Source organism: Macrobrachium nipponense, chromosome 14 (assembly GCF_015104395.2).
Source record: "Macrobrachium nipponense isolate FS-2020 chromosome 14, ASM1510439v2, whole genome shotgun sequence".
NCBI classification, from domain to species: domain Eukaryota; kingdom Metazoa; phylum Arthropoda; class Malacostraca; order Decapoda; family Palaemonidae; genus Macrobrachium; species Macrobrachium nipponense.
In genome coordinates, this window is record NC_087207.1 from 60,178,686 (window position 1) to 60,193,685 (window position 15,000).

At 34.8% G+C, this 15,000-nt stretch overlaps 2 protein-coding genes across 3 annotated transcripts in view; both read left to right on the forward strand.

The window, feature by feature from the left end:
- The window catches only part of LOC135226248 (WAS/WASL-interacting protein family member 3-like), a 24,384-nt gene extending 23,094 nt beyond the window's left edge, over nucleotides 1-1,290 (forward strand). Inside the window, exon 5 of the mRNA XM_064265688.1 lies at nucleotides 1,224-1,290. Coding sequence (XP_064121758.1) covers nucleotides 1,224-1,290 — 67 coding nt within the window. The remainder of the gene's footprint in view (nucleotides 1-1,223) is intronic.
- The window catches only part of LOC135226120 (uncharacterized), a 275,551-nt gene that overhangs the window by 121,451 nt on the left and 139,100 nt on the right, over nucleotides 1-15,000 (forward strand). For both annotated transcript variants that reach the window (XM_064265567.1, XM_064265566.1), the window contains exon 2: nucleotides 1,224-2,071. In XM_064265567.1, the coding sequence (XP_064121637.1) occupies nucleotides 1,972-2,071 (100 nt within the window). In that variant the 5' untranslated portion in view covers nucleotides 1,224-1,971. The remainder of the gene's footprint in view (nucleotides 1-1,223; nucleotides 2,072-15,000) is intronic.

The window sequence follows — 15,000 nt, forward strand, 5'->3', positions numbered from 1 at the left end:
AAATCTACCCTTCACCAGTAATCAGCATGTAGATTTGTTATGTATAAAAATAATATTCAGAGAGAGAGAGAGAGAGAGAGAGAGAGAGAGAGAGAGAGACGAATGGAAAATCTGAGGGAATATGGGATATTATCGGAACCGGTTGCTCGAAAGTTTGGGATATTGGAAAAATTAGTGACTGTGTGGAGCCAAGAAATTTATATAAAATGTTTGTCGAAAGGTTGAATTTATCTTACTGATTTAATGTATGGAGACAAAAAGCAGTTAACTGTCTATCTGAATGTCTACATACTTATTTATGTGTAGTTTTTCGTGTGTATATAGTATATGCATGCATGTTTATACATACATACACATACACACACACACATATATTCCCTCAGATTTTCCATTCCTCTCTCTCTCTCTCTCTCTCTCTCTCTCTTCTCTAGTCCCTCGTTGGCCGAGTGAATTTCGCGCTCGGCTACCAATCCGGTGGTCCGAAGTTCGATTCTCGCCTCGGCCAACGTGGAACCAGAGGAATTTATTTCTGGTGATAGAAATTAATTTCTCAATATAATGTGGTTCGGATCCCACAATAAGCTGTAGGTCCCGTTCCTAGGTAACTAATTGGTTCCTAGCTACGTAAAAAATATCTAATCCTTCGGGCCAGCCCTAGGAGAGCTGTTAATCAGCTCAGTGGTCTGGTAAAACTAAGATATACTTAACTTCTCTCTTTCTATGAATATTATTTGTATACGTAACAAATATACATCCTCATTACTGGTGAACCTTAGATTTTTAATACGATTCTACATTAGCCACACACATCCATCCCCCACCGTCAACCTCTCTCTCTCTCTCTCTCTCTCTCTCTCCATCATATTCCAATAGACTCGCTCCTAGAAGCCTATACTATTCCATCAGAATCTCTCTCTCTCTCTCTCTCTCTCTCTCTCTCTCTCTCTCTCTCTCTCTCTCTCTCTCTCATCATATATTCCAACAGACTTGCTCCTTGAAGCCTATACTATATAATCAGAATATCTCTCTCTCTCTCTCTCTCTCTCTCTCTCTCTCTCTCTCTCTCTCTCTCTCTCTTCCCGAAAGCGGGTATCCCAGCACATAAAAGAGCTTTTGCATATAGAGGCCTAAGCTCTCCTCCGGGCCCGTCCCATTAAAACTCGATCAACAATAATCAGCGTCAGAATGATTACAGACTCACATTTTTTTCCCCTCTTTTCCAGGATCCACAGATCTCCGCCTCCTCCTCAACGCCACAACGAAGAAGAGCAGCGACGAGAGAACCGTTAATTGTGACTTGCGCGCGTAAAATTGCGGGAAAAGTGAGACCAGTCTAAATTGGAATTTTAAGTATATGATTGTGCATGGTAAAAGTAATCTACACTTATCTAATTCACCTACAGTGAAACAGATCATCATGTGAAACGGGTTTATGAACACTGTGTATCGCCTAAGAGAAGGAAATTTCATTGGAAAAAATGGCCACTGATCCCATGATAAGCGAATCGTTCCAAAATTTCAGGAATCACCCCAGGAAATCTTCCCTTCAGATTAGTGTCGGTAGATAAGTCACGCGTCAATTAGTCAAGACACCTGGTCGTTGTACCTGGATCTAAATCTCTACCAAAACACAATTCTTTTGGCCATATGGTTTGAGGCAACTCTGAGGAACACTCGAGGAACACGAAAAATGAAAGTGACCGTGTACAGATAGCATAAGATGTTCTCCATAAAAAGACAACTTAGTGTGCAATTGCTTATCATATAGATATAAGTGTGAGGTTCTTCGTTTTTTTTATTATCTCACCTGGCTGAAAGTTCAAAAAGATGCTGTGACATTTTTTTGCTCATATATAATATAGCTCACTGTACAAAATCTCGCGAGACGGTAGGCGAATGAAAAGGTCGACTTGGGCGAGTCCCGGGAAAACTAGGAGAGTCACCGCAGCTGGTTCATAGAAAACGGGGGAGATGGCTGGGCGTGGCTTCCGCCGACCGTACGCTAGGCAGCGGAGAGAGAGCGACGAAGGCGAAGAGGAAGGGTTCCTATACTGCCTTATGTATTATTTCGGTAAGTACACACCGCATGTATACGTATACACATGTAGTACGTGGTCCTTCATTTTAAACCGTTTTGAGTCTGGTGTGGGCGGCCTTAAGCAACAATGCTGCCTAAATGTCACATAACGAAACATGTGCAGCTTTTTTTTTAAGTGTTTCTTTTACACTGTTCTTGTGGAATTACGGACTACATTAAAACTCATTGCTGCTTGCATCAGTCCTCTATGGCTATTTAAAAGCTTCGGCAATGCTTGTTTTTCTCTCTATTTATCTTCTAACCGTTCATTTGGATGTATGATTGTACCAACTCCCATGGAAGGGTTTAAAGTAAGTTTCCATTTTTGTCACACAATAACGTGTGTTACTTTTCGCATGTTTTTTAAATATGCAACAATACATAATGTATTCGTAATCCAATCTAAATGGTCTGCGATAGTAAACTTTAAAAGCGGTATTAATAGATCTAAACCAGAATATTATGAACTCAAAACATAAGAGTTACATAACCTTATCACAGATATACACCAATGTTGAACGAAAATTGTTCTTCAAGATTTAATTACTTATTAACCACAATCATACATGGACAAATTTAACTATCAAACACTAAAATTAGCTGCCATCATTTTCTCACAATAAGTAAATTAAAATTACTTGAAACTAACTCAGAGTAATATGCCTTCTCATATACTGGTACTTTATAAAAGAAGCTTATCGCATGTTTATCTTGAAGGAGTTATACCAGCACGAGCTAAACTTCATTAGTGAAGCCTATGAAAAAATACTAAATATATATAATATATATATATATATATATATATATATATTATATATATATTATATTATATCTATATATATATATAAAATTATATATATATATATATATATATATAATAATTAATACATATAAATATATATACATACCATACATTCCCAGTTCACACACACACACACACACACACACAGACACACACACACCGCATTCTCCAAATTTCTCATCTTGAATATAGTTGAGTTGGATATAGGATTTAGGCCAAAGGCCAAGCACTGGGACCTATTAGGTCATTCAACGCTGAAATGGAAATTGACAGTAAAAGGTCTGAAAGGTGTAACAGGAGGAAAACCTCAAAGCAGTTGCACAGTAAAATGAACGGAAGTGTTGCAGCTAGTGGCCGAAGGCACGCTGCAAAGAACCTTGAGTAATGTCTACAGTGCACCGCATGAGGTCCACTGACGGCACTACCCCCCTTCGGGATTTCTCATCTTTTGATTGCTTTGCTATGACCTCACACAATGACATAAATAAATAAATAAATAAATAAATACCACTAGCAACCTGCATTTTCCACTTAACTTTCAAATTTGGGATATATGCCTCATTTACCACAGCTAATACAATTTCCAAAGTAATTTTACCATCCACGTTGATCTAAACAGATTCTGTATTCAATATTTCTACTGTCCAATAAAATTAATATAAATATACAGCTATGATTTTATTGTAGTACACGATCGCGTTATTATTCTAATTTGCACTGCAATAGCGGCCATGATTTCAATAAGTACCAATACTCTACGGTGACATGACGTCACATTTAATTATCACGAACCAAATTTGAATAATAAATTAGATAACTTTTTGAGTAATTTTGACGATAGAATAAAAGGCGACGAAGTAACGTATTTCCTCAATTAAGCAAACTAATTGCGAAAAACTCTTAAAGCAAAGATCTGCCTTGTCTATTAATCTTAATTCTACAGACAACAAACGACGCAGTTTATACAAAAAGAGGCCTTAGGAAAATATCTCCATTGACTTTTCTCTTTTTTTTTTAATCCTGATTATTCACTTGGAAATTAATTATATAAAATGTGAAATACTTAACGGTAAATCGATAAACACAAAATTCTGACTCACGGCTTGTGAGAACAAATCGTCTTCTTGGAAACCATATTCAAATAAAGTTGAAACGGAAACGAGTCTCTCTCTCTCTCTCTCTCTCTCTCTCTCTCTCTCTCTCTCATCTCTCTCTCTCTCTCTCTCATCTCTATATACATATATATATATATATATATATATATATATATAATGTGTGTGCGTATTCTATAGAACAGACACTCACTGCGTGAATAGCGCACGCTACGTTTTGTTTAAGAAAAGCCTTTGAAGTTCCCATCCGGAAGTACTAAAGGTATTCAGCCTCCATACATATTAATGGCAACTTTCTACAAAAAAATGTAAATAGCGAATTCAGCTTTTGATGCCTACCACTCTCGTTAGTATTTTCTATCCAAAACCCTTTTTGTTTTCGTTGTTTTTTGTATTTCATGTGACCTTTTACCTGTTAATATCTAATATATAACAGAATATCTGCAGTATTCTCTCTCTCTCCATTTTTTTTATTGATTCTCCCTTCCTTCATAGTTTTCCTCTCTCTCTCTCTCTCTCTCTCTCTCTCTCTCTCTCTCTCTCTCTCTGTTTTTATTGATTCTTCCTTCCTTCATAGTTTTCCTCTCTCTTCTCTCTCCTCTCTCATCTCTCTTCATCTCTCTCTCTCTCTCTCTCTGTTTGTATTGATTCTCCCTTCCTCCATAGTTCCCCCCTCTCTCTCTCTCTCTCTCTCTCTCTCTCTCTCTCTCTCTCTCTCTCTCTCTCTCTGTCTCAACGACTTCTAGTTACAACACTGACAGTTTATAGGTATTTACTTTCCTCCAAACAAAATGACAAAATTTATTATATAAATTAATCATGGAATTGGTACCACCAGAATCGCACAAAAACGTTATAACAGATTTAAAGATATGATTTTGGTTGTCTCTCGTCCTGAGTTTCATCGGTCTGCTCAGATTTCGAAAGTCTTCCACCCTATACTCGTTCTTTTTCCATCTGTCCACCCGCCTGTGTTGTTTGCGTATGGTAACACTGCGTCCCGGGCTTTAGAGAGTCACATTCAGCTTACATTCAACAATCATAATAATATCCTATTTCGAATATTTACGGTGTAATTCGCATACAGTAAATTATTAAAACACTTTTCAGTTGAAAATGTACACCCAGATATCCTTTTATTTACCTAAAACTTACACATATCGTAACTATCTAAAGCCTGGGACGCAGTGTTACCATACGCAAACACCATAGGCGGGTGGACAGATAAAAAAAAAAACAGAGTATAGTTACGACGAATTACAATCCCCATATAACTCTGCTTTCTTTCGGTAAATAATTCCTCTTGTCAGTGGTGAACTAATCACGCTAAAGATCTTTTGTTTGTTTGTTTGTTTCAATTGTGTTTTTACGTTGCATGGAACCATTGGTTATTCAGCAACGGGACCAACGGCTTACGTGACTTCCGAACCACGTCGAGAGTGAACTTTTATCACCAGAAATACACATCGCTCAACCCCTAAATGGAAGGCCAGAGAATCGAACTTGCGGCCACCGAGGTGGCAGGCCAAGACCATACCGGTAGTTCACGTAACTGAGGCGCTGCTACGCACCTTTTAGACCATTTGAAAGAATCGTTCAAAAGCTTCGGAGAGACTCCATGATTCCAAGCCGTTTGATGTTAAGGCTAACCGTCTTCTTTGCCCAGCCGAAAGACACGTTAAATATCCAAATGGTTCCTTTATTTCCGGGCGTTTCCCTCCATCAACTAGACCATTTTCTCAATTTCCACATTTACGTACGATAAGTTCAAACTTTCCCAGAGTCACGGAGTGTAAAATCAATGAGAGAAAAGAAGAAGAAGAAGAAGAAGAAGAGGGAGGGAAAAAATGGAAAAGATCTTTATCGGCCTTTTGCGGAGTTCGACTGGCAGGACGCTCTTTGAAAAGCCGGGCCGTGCGAGCAGGAGAGCAAGTTCCTCCCATCACGATTATGGTAATGGCGTGGGTGACTGACAAGTCAATTTGACGGTGATTCCGTCAGTGATGGAGAAGAGCTGGGCATCCGGTTAGAGAGAGAGAGAGAGAGAGAGGTTGTTACAACTGATAAAAAAACGGGAGAAAATTTACATTTTACATACATGAAAAAACAATGGTACCTAATGAAGTGAATACTCTCTCTCTCTCTCTCTCTCTCTCTCTCTCTCTCTCTCTCTCTCTCTCTCTCTCTCTAAGTCAATTTGAATGTGTTTCCGTCAGTGATGGAGAAGAGCTGGGCATCCGAGAGAGAGAGAGAGGATGTTACAATTGATAATAAAACGGGAGAAAAATTACAATCAGGGATTAAGCATTAATTCACAGTCTGTAATAACTGGAGCAGTTCAGCAGTTGCTATCACCGGACATGGGCATGGCAGCCAACTGTGCCCAGTGAATTAGTCGTCGAAGTAAGTATTAGTAACTAGTAACATTTTTAGTTGTAGCAAGTTATCTGTTCCAGCAATAAAATTCACTACACCAAAGAACGCAGTTACCTGTACAAACGTACCAAGGTGACTGTAACCAGCTACCTAATAGACTGTAAGTTTTCTGCATCGGTATACCACATTAATTAACTGTACCCAGGTATCCAATCCACTTCATCAAGGTACCCCAGTTACCTGTACAAACGTACCAAGTTGACTGTAACCAGCTATGCAATTATGCCCTCCCTTGAAAGTTACTATTCAGTTTATTGTACCCAGCATTCCAGAGAATGTAACCAGCATTTGGACCAAATGAACTGACCTCAATCTCAAAAGATATAGAACCCTGACCTTGGTATCAAACACGAAGTTCTATCGAGATAAGACACGTCCTAATAATGTTCCCTCGCCCCCTACCTAGAACAGCAGGATGAAAAACCTCGCCCGATTTGAAGGATACAAGAGAGAATTATTGATTTACATGGCGGGGTAGTTACACTTCCTTGACCTAGTCGTAACAATATCTTATTTTATGAATTATGCTTTTTCGTCATGTGTTTACTCTATATGAGGACTAAAAGATTAACAATTTATTAGATGAAATAGTACAAATACTACTAATTCGAGAACATGCAAGAAGCCAGAGATAATAATTTAGTGGATGAAATATTACCAATTCGAAAATATCATGTTTTTTTTTTTTTAGAATTACCGGTGTCTTATTTCCATTCAAGTTTAGGGTACTGGTTATCAAATAAAACAGGAATAATGCACAAATGACACCAACTTACTGGTTATCAAATAAAACAGGAATAATGCAGAAATGACACCAACTTCATGAGTAAAAACAGCAAAGAAGTAGACGTTAAAATTATTCTTTCTTTAGCATGGGACAAAACCCCACAAGAAAGGAAAGAGTCAGTGAACCGAGGCTAGAAAAAAGAAAAAAAAAAGCTCGATTTTTGGCCTTACGTAGCTGGGGTCCATGAGTTGACAAATTGTATAGTTGAGTTATGTAGTACGCATGCGGTATTTGAGCCTATTTTCACCTGTCTTCAACTTGTGGATTTTTTTTCTTCAAAACTTATTAGGTATTTCTTAAAACAGTGATCGGGTCCCATGATCGATTCCGCACAGTAGGATCCAATCGCTTTTACATGGCGCATTTATATGACTTCATTTCATGGCCTTGTCCCATATGCAAATGACAGAATGAGAGAAGAGAGAATAGAGAGAGAGAGAGAGAGAGAGAGAGAGAGAGAGAGAGAGAGGAGAGAGAGAGTTAACAAAAATTACACGAGAAACGAACTTACGTGACAATGACTTAAAGTTAACAATTTTGAAAAAAAAAATTCTGATTAAATGAATTTAATTTAATACATTCATGATAAGATTACCGTTAGGAAGATAGTAAGATAAATGATTTTAAGACAAGTAAATGGCACGGCAGAAGATCGTCTGATCCATAATTTTCAAGGTGATAATACTAATCGAAACGATCATCAACATTATACCGTGAAATAAATTCCAGACTGTTTGGGACTGCCTAATTATGCAATATCTATTATAATAATTATATTTATAATAATTATAATTATAAGAATTATAATTATAAGAATTATAATCATAAGAATTATAATTATAAGAATTATAATTATAATAATTTTAATAATGCTAATAATTTAATAATTTTAATCTAATTATAATAATTATAATAAAATAATTAATAATAATAATAATAAAATAATATAATAATTATTATTATTATATTATATTATTATTATTATTATTACTATGATTATTATATTATATATTTTACTATATTAATTGATGTATTGGGCCCTTTTAACAATTGATTGGGCAAATAGTTGTTTATATTATTTTTCTATTAATCAGTTTTAAATAAGTGGTGTAATTGGAGTATTATTACTATTATTATTATTAACATTATAATAATATAATAATAATAAATAATAATAATAATAATAATAATAATAATATTAATAATTAATAATAATAATAATAATAATAACTCTCCAATCACACCACTTATTTAAAACTGATTAATAGAAAAATAATATAAAAAACTATTTGCCCAAACAATTGCTATAAGGGCACAATACACATCATAAAAATGAATAATAATAATAATAATAATAAACCTAACAACCACGAGGTAAAATGAGAACAAGCTGAAGATTCATTTGAACCTTTTCCACTGTTGACGCGCGCTCTGGGGAATAGGTGCGAAAAGCACTAGTTTAATTAAGGCCTTTAAACGGGCGGGATCTTTTACACGTTTGATTAATAGCCTGACTTCAGCCTCCTTCCACTAATTTCAGATAGGATGGCACGGCACAGCCCCGAGTTCATTTCCCGCTCGTTTTAACAAAATATTCATTCCTCTTACCTTTAGAATAAAATAATCGCACTCTTCTGCCAGGTAATAATGAAATAAAATCTCACTTGTCTAAAAAGTAATAATGAAAAAATCTCACCTATCTGACAGGTAATAATGAAAAAACTCACTTTTCTGACAGGTAATAATGAAAAAATCTCACTTACCTCTCTCACTAATCTGACAGGTAATAATGAAAAATCTCACTTATCTGAAACGTGATAATGATGACAAAATCTCACTTAACTGACAGGTAATAATGAAAATAAAAAAATCTCACTTATCTGACGGGTAATATTTAAAAAATCTCACTTATCTGGTAGGTAATAATGAAAAAAATCTCAATTATCTGGCAGGTAATAATGAAAAAAATCTCACTAACTGACAAGTAATAATGAAAAATCTCACTTATCTGACACGTAATAATGAAAAATATCTCACTTATCTGGCAGATAATAATGAAAAAAAATTCACTTTTCTAACAGGTAATAATGAAAAAATCTCACTTATCTGACATGTAATAATGAAAAAAAAACTCACTTTTCTGACCGGTAATAATGAAAAATATCTCACTTAACTGACATGTAATAATGAAAAAAACTCACTTTTCTGACAGGTAATAATGAAAAATATCTCGTTTAACTGACAGGTAATAATAAAAAAACTCACTTCTCTGACAGGTAATAATGAAAAAATCTCACTTACCTGACATGTAATAATGAAAAACAAAACTCACTTAACTGACAGGTAATAATGAAAAAAAAACTCACTTTTCTGACAGGTAATAATGAAAAATATCTCGTTTAACTGACAGGTAATAATAAAAAAAACTCACTTCTCCGACAGGTAATAATGAAAAAAAAACTCACTCTTCTGACAGATAATAATGAAAAAAACTCACTTTTCTGACAGGTAATAATGAACAAATCTCACTTACTAGACATGTAATAATGAAAAACAAAACTCACTTACTGACAGGTAATAATGAAAAAAAAATAACTTTTCTGACAATTTATAATAATAAAAACTCACTTTTCTGACAGGTAATAATGAAAAAAAAACTAATTTTTCTGACAGGAAATAATGATAAAATACTCACTTTTCTGACAAGTAATAATGAAAAATACTCACTTTACTGACAGGTAATAATGATAAAATCTCACTTTTCTGACAGGTAATAATGAAAAAATCCCACTTTTCTATAATAATAATAAAAAATTCACTTTTCTGACAGGTGATAATGAAAAAAATCCCACTTTTCTATAATTAATAATAAAAAATTCACTTTTCTGACAGGTGATAATGAAAAATCCCACTTTTCTATAATAATACTAAAAAATTCACTTTTCTGACAGGTGATAATGAAAAATCCCACTTTTCTATAATAATAATAAAAAAATTCACGTTTCTGACAGGTGATAATGAAAAAATCCCACTTTTCTATAATAATAATAAAAAATTCACTTTTCTGACAGGTGATAATGAAAAAATCCCACTTTTCTATAATAATAATAAAAAATTCACTTTTCTGACAGGTGATAATGGAAAAATCCCACTTTTCTATATAATAATAAAAAATTCACTTTTCTGACAGGTGATAATGAAAAAAATCCCACTTTTCTATAATAAATAATAAAAAAAAAATTTCACTTTTCTGACAGGTGATAATGAAAAAATCAAAAATCCCCACTTTTCTATAATAATAATAAAAAATTCACTTTTCTGACAGTGATAATGAAAAAATCCCAGTCTTCTATAATAATAATAAAAAATTCAACTTTTCTGACAGGTGATAATGAAAAAACAAAATCCCACTTTTCTATAATAATAATAAAAAATTCACTTTTTCTTGACAGGTGATAATGAAAAAATCCCACTTTCTATAATAATAAAATAAAAAATTCACTTTTCTGACAGGTGATAATGAAAAAATCCCACTTTTCTATAATAATAATAAAAAATTCACTTTTCTGACAGGTGATAATGAAAAAATCCCACTTTTCTATAATAATAATAAAAAATTCACTTTTCTGATAGGTAATAATGAAAAAATCTCACTTAACTGACAGATAATAATGAAAAAAAATCACTTTTCTGCCAGGTAATCATGAAAAAATCTCACTTATCTGGCAAGTAATAATGAAAACTGACAGGTAATAATGAAAAAAAAACTCGCTTATCTGACAGGTAATAATAAAAAAACTCACTTTTCTGACAGGTAATAATGAAAAAAATCTCACTTTTCTGACAGGTAATAATGAGAAAAAAAAAAAACTCCCTTTTCCGACAGGTAATCGTGAAAAGAAGAAGAAAAAAAAAACACTTTTCTGACAGTTAATAATGAAAAGAAAAAAAAACTCACTTTTTTAACAGGTAATAATTAAAAAATACTCATTTTTCTGGCAGGTAATAATGAAAAAAAAATTCTTACTTGATTACCACGAAATAATGAAAAAAACCTCACTTTTCTAACAGTAATAATGAAAAGTGTCTCACTTTCCTGACATGTAATAATGAAAAAATCTCACTTATCTGCCAAGTAATAATGAAAAAAATGTGACTTATCCAACAGGTAATAATGAAAAAAAATCTCACTTTTCTGACAAGTAATATTGCAAAAAATGTCACTTATCCAACACGTAATGATGAAAAAAAAGCTCGCTTATCTGACACGTAATAATAATAAAAAAAACTTTCTTTTCTGACAGGTAATAATGAAAAAAAAAACTCACTTTTCTGACAGGTAATAATGTAAAAAGTTTCACTTATCTGACAGGTATATATGAAAAAAAAATCTCACCTGATAGGTAATAATGAAAAAATCTCACTTACGTTGGTGAAAAAGTTATTTGTTATTATTATCACTATTAATGTGCATACATCGTTATGGAATTATCCATAAACAGAACAGACACATGAAGTCCTAATGGGCATATTAATATATCTGCGTTGGATGTTACCCTCCCTCTGCTTTCCATGATACAGTAGAGTAACACAACTTCCGGCTTGTGCATAAAACAAGAGATGCAACAAGACGGCTCATGCTTTCTGTGTCAAAAGGTCGCCTCTCTCTCTCTCTCTCTCTCTTCTTCTCTCTCTCTCTCTCTCTCTCTTACATATGTATTTCGAAGACCACTCTTCGCCCAAGTGCACTATTCTCTCTCTCTCTCTCTCTCTCTCTCTCTCTCTCTCTTACATATATATTTCGAACAGCACTCTTGGCCCAAGTGCACTAATTCTCTCTCTCTCTCTCTCTCTCTCTCTCTCTCTCTCTCTCTCTCTCTCTCTCTCTCTGGACGCATGAGAACTCTCTTTTTTTTTCACTCCCTCCCAATCCCTCAGTCAAGCGCTCAGTTTCTTGGAACACAGACGAGAACGAAATTTGTTATGTGTCCCACATTCGGCCATATTGTCGACATTGTATTATTATCATTGGGGGCATCAGCAAGGAAGGAGCTCGACCTTTCTCGGAAGGATTCCATTACCATTCTACCGGCTGACTTTGTGCAGGATCTAGAGGAGAAACGGTTTGAAGAAAACATATTACTTGAAAATTCTGATGACATACGTAGGTCAGGTGACCATGGCATCCACGGAGTTCAATAGTCACACAACATACATCATATATATATATATATATATATATATATATATATATATATATATATATAATATATATATATCATAAATTTCAGCCATGGAAAGACTGAAGAAAATAATATATTTTACAAGTACGACATCCGCATATACTTTGAAAGGAGAGTTATATAGTCCTATGGGTCACAACTTCTAGGTCATAATAAAAAAAAAAAAAATACTTGCGCTCTATGGCAGTGGGTCACAATGAGACCTAAAGGTCATCAGGGAGACCAGGGTAAAGGAAACGTTAGTTAAATCGACCATTTAAGAGTATACGTGTCAACGCTAAACATGAGTTCCTAGGGCCAGGAGAGGATCATGTTGCGTCGAGACCAGATTTCTCCCATCCTTCATCATCCTGCGGCAGACTCTCCTTCCTTCTCCTGGGAATGTTGTTCCTTATGACAATCCGGTCACACACACACGCACTCACGCACGAAGGAGTCATTCCCTGTCCACGTAATTCCAAGGGAGAGTTTGTTTCTTTCCTTCCCCTCGCCTGGATGTCGGTCGACATCGCATACTAATAACTACATACATACTACATAAATACATACATACTACCATACTTACATCGGGAAAGAGGGTCTCTCTCTCTCTCTCTCTCTCTCTCTCTCTCTCTCTCTCTCACACACACACACACACAAACGGTTCGTCCCGGCAACTTCAAAGTTTTTTCTTAAATTCGCATATTAGCATTCAACCTTTACACTTAAATCCTATAGGGGAGAATTCGCTCAAAATTCCTCATATATATATATATATATATATATATATATATATATATATATATGCAATACATCCAATAAATGATATATAAACGGAAGCAGCGGCGCATGTCTGAAGCCCCCTGAGGACGGGAACTCAACCCAGACCTTCATGAAAGATTCAGAGCATTCTTCATCAACATCCTCTTCCATTTTGAGAGAGAGAGAGAGAGAGAGAGAGAGACGAAGAGAGAGAGAGAGAGAGAGAGAGAGAATATCATTCACCCTCACCCTTATATACCCAACATGAATTGACAATTCCCCCCCATGCCGTGACGTATATAATTCCAGAAGATCCTGCAGGAAGCAGGTGTTTCTATGCAATCGCAAAGAGGAATTTCTTCGGAATTGCACACGTGAATTTCTGTGGAATTGCTAGGAAGAATTTCTTTTGAAATGCAAATAAGAATTTCTTTGGGATTGCAAAGAGGAATTTCTGTTGAACTGTAAGGAGGAATTTCTTTTAAATTGCAAGGAAGAATTTCTTTTGAATTGCAAGGAGGAATTTCTTTAGAATTGAAAATAAGAATTTCTTTGGAATTTCAATGAGGAATTTCTTTTGAATTGTAAGGAGATATTTCTTTTGAACTGCAAGAAGGAATTTGTCTGGAATCGAAAAGACGAATTTCTTTGGAATAGCAAAGAGGAACTTCTTTTGAATTGCAAGGAGGAATTTCTATGGAATTGGAAAGAGGAATTTCTTAGAAAACTGCAAGGATCAATAACTTTCGAAATGCTTTGAGCATATATATATATATATATATATATCTGATATATATATATATATATATATATATATATATATACTTAGGTAGTCAAAGGTCAAATAGAATTATTACATTTTGCAATTACAAGAAACACACATGAGGTCAACTGAAGCTTTGAAATATCAATCATTTCAGTATTTACCAATATCTTAAGGCAGCGATCTTCAAGAACAACGTGAATACAAATAAACGATTATTTCCTCCGTCAAGGGAGGAAGTAAGGAAGAAACTCCGTACGAGGAAAACGAAAAAGAAAGTAGCCTTATTCTGGAAACGATTTTTTCAGTACCTGTGAATAGAGAGGCTTTTCTTCTCGACTTGAAAATCATCCTGTGTGTAAAGAAGAAGAAGAAGAAGGGGAGGAAGAAGAATAAAGAATGGGGAACTAACTCCGTAAGTCTACACCCGTAGGTGTTTACATCGAAAATTTGGCCTTCGAGGAATCTACCGTCTAACAAAGTTTCCTAAGTAAACATCGGGATGGAAACGCTATAGAAATTTTCCGGACAAAAAAATAAAAATCTGCTTCGGTACCGTAAGAAACCGTCTAGACTTTTAAAAGTTTTCATTATAAACGCGAATGATACGAGGGGAAAGTTGGAATACAGACTTGAAAACATAGATGAATAAATAATTCATAAATGATAATAATTGCTAAATAATCATTAATACTAAATTACGGGAAACGGGAATCATAACTGGAAGGTTAGTAGAAGAGACTGGGGGGGGGGGGGGGAGTTGCATTAACATGATTAAGGCAGTTTCCTCTTGGCTGTTTTTCAATTAATCCCTCTTTTTTTCTCCTCTTGTGCATCATTATTTATCGCTTGTTACACTTTTTCAAAACCAGTTTATCGACCCCAACAGCTCTCCAATTCATCGGGATGGTGAAAGGACGCCCCATTAGCAGTCAAAAAGGGTAGTTAAGGGAGTTTATTCCATTAGGGAAAATTGCGACATCGCCCGCTCCATTTGAAGACATAAAGGCTTTGCGATGCAGCTCGTCGTCGAAGGTTT